Below are 1651 nucleotides of genomic sequence, written 5' to 3'. Positions count from 1 at the left end.
TGAGTTCTACCTTGGGAGGAGGCTTAGAACTCTCCTCCAATTTTTCCTCCTCATGTTCTAGCTCATCATGCTTGGGGTCGCTCTCTTCCTCCTCTTTGGCTTCTTCAATGGCCATAGCAAACTCCTTTGCTTCTTGGGAGAAGTAATCTTCCTCACATGTGAGAGCTTCAACCATTGGATCTTTAGGACTCATGACAACCCTTCCCAAACGATCTAGCTCTTCATTAACAACATCAACCCTATAGCACTTCTCAACCATGGGGGTCTTGAGTAGCTTAGAGAATTCAAAGACAATTTTTTCATCGGCTACCTCACATGTAATGGTATTGTTCTTGCAATTGATTACCGCCCCCAAGGTTTTAAGAACTTCACGACCCAAAATCAAAGGTGTATCCACATCTTCTTCCATATCCATCACTACAAAGTTAAATGGCACATAGATATGCCCAACTTAAATAGGGACATCTTCAAGCTCACCACAAGGTAGCTTCACCGAACGATCGGCCAATTGAATGGTTTTCCTTGTGGGGATCATCTCAATGTTAAGCTTTTAAGAAATGGATAGAGGGATCAAACTAACACTTGCTCCGAGGTCGGCTAGGGCACCCCTAGCTTCCATGTTCCCAATCTTGACTGACAAGGTGAAGCTTCCCGGATCCTTTTGCTTCTTGGGCATTTTGTGTTGAACAAGTGCGCTCACTTGATGGGGAAGAGTGATAAGCTCATCATTGAGCTTCCTTTTGTTGGTGAGAATGTCTTTTAAGAACTTGGAGTATGAGGGCATTTGTGTGACAACCTCAATGAAAGGGAGGTTAATGTGTAAGTTTTTCATCACACTTAGAAACTTTGCAAATTTATCGTTCAATTTTCTTTCTGCAAGCCGACCGGGAAAAGGAACCGGTCCATCAAGGTTTCTAGCCTCACTAGAAGTTGAGGACGTCACCACATCCTTAGTCTTCTTTTTCTCCATACTCTTCTCTTTCTCATCAACCTTCTCTTCTTCAACTTTTTTATCTTCACTCATTTTCTCTTCTCCTTCCTTCTTTTCTTTGCCATCCTCTTCCTTGGGACCCTCATAAGATGTACCCGATCTCAATGTGATTGCCTTGCAAGAGTCAGGTTTCACAATATTGGAAGGGTTGGTTTGTGATTGTCCGGGCAAAGTGGAAGATGAGTTGAAAGGAACCCTCTCGGCCAATTGTGCTAGTTGTGAATCAACCATCTTGTTATGAGCCTTGACTTCTTGCATTTGTTGATTCATGGCTTGAATTTGTTGAAGAATTTGAGTTTGAGTAGAATTGGGTTGAGATGCTTGCTCTTGACTTCTTTGAGTTTCTTGGGTTTGATTTTGGTATTGGTGTTGATTATTATGTTGGTTATTTCTTGGGTAGTTTCCTCTTTGATTTTGGGTTTGGAATGGAGGTGGGTTTTGATATTGGGTGTTGGAGTTGTATGGTTGTTGAGCTTGTTGATTCCATTGTTGAGGTTGGGTTGCAAATCCGGGTGGTGGTTGTCTCCAAGCTACTCCTCCACCATTTCCCCTATACCCTTCTTGCCTTGTGTTGTATGCCGCTACATGCTCCGGGCTTAACCCGCCACAATAGGATGTATCGTGGTTGGTGCCACCACAATTTTGACAAGAGAAAGATTT

General features: G+C 42.9%; 1 protein-coding gene across 1 annotated transcript; it reads right to left on the bottom strand.

Annotated features, from left to right (window-relative positions):
• Positions 1-550: 550 nt before the first annotated feature.
• LOC110712094 lies at positions 551-1222 on the bottom strand. Its single transcript, XM_021890513.1, has one exon. The coding sequence runs from the start codon at positions 1220-1222 to the stop codon at positions 551-553; it is 672 nt and encodes a 223-aa protein (XP_021746205.1).
• Positions 1223-1651: the final 429 nt, after the last annotated feature.

The sequence above is a fragment of the Chenopodium quinoa genome, unplaced genomic scaffold, assembly GCF_001683475.1.
Source record: "Chenopodium quinoa cultivar QQ74 unplaced genomic scaffold, ASM168347v1, whole genome shotgun sequence".
Taxonomy (NCBI): Eukaryota; Viridiplantae; Streptophyta; class Magnoliopsida; order Caryophyllales; family Amaranthaceae; genus Chenopodium; species Chenopodium quinoa.
This window is presented reverse-complemented; position numbering and strand designations above follow the sequence as displayed.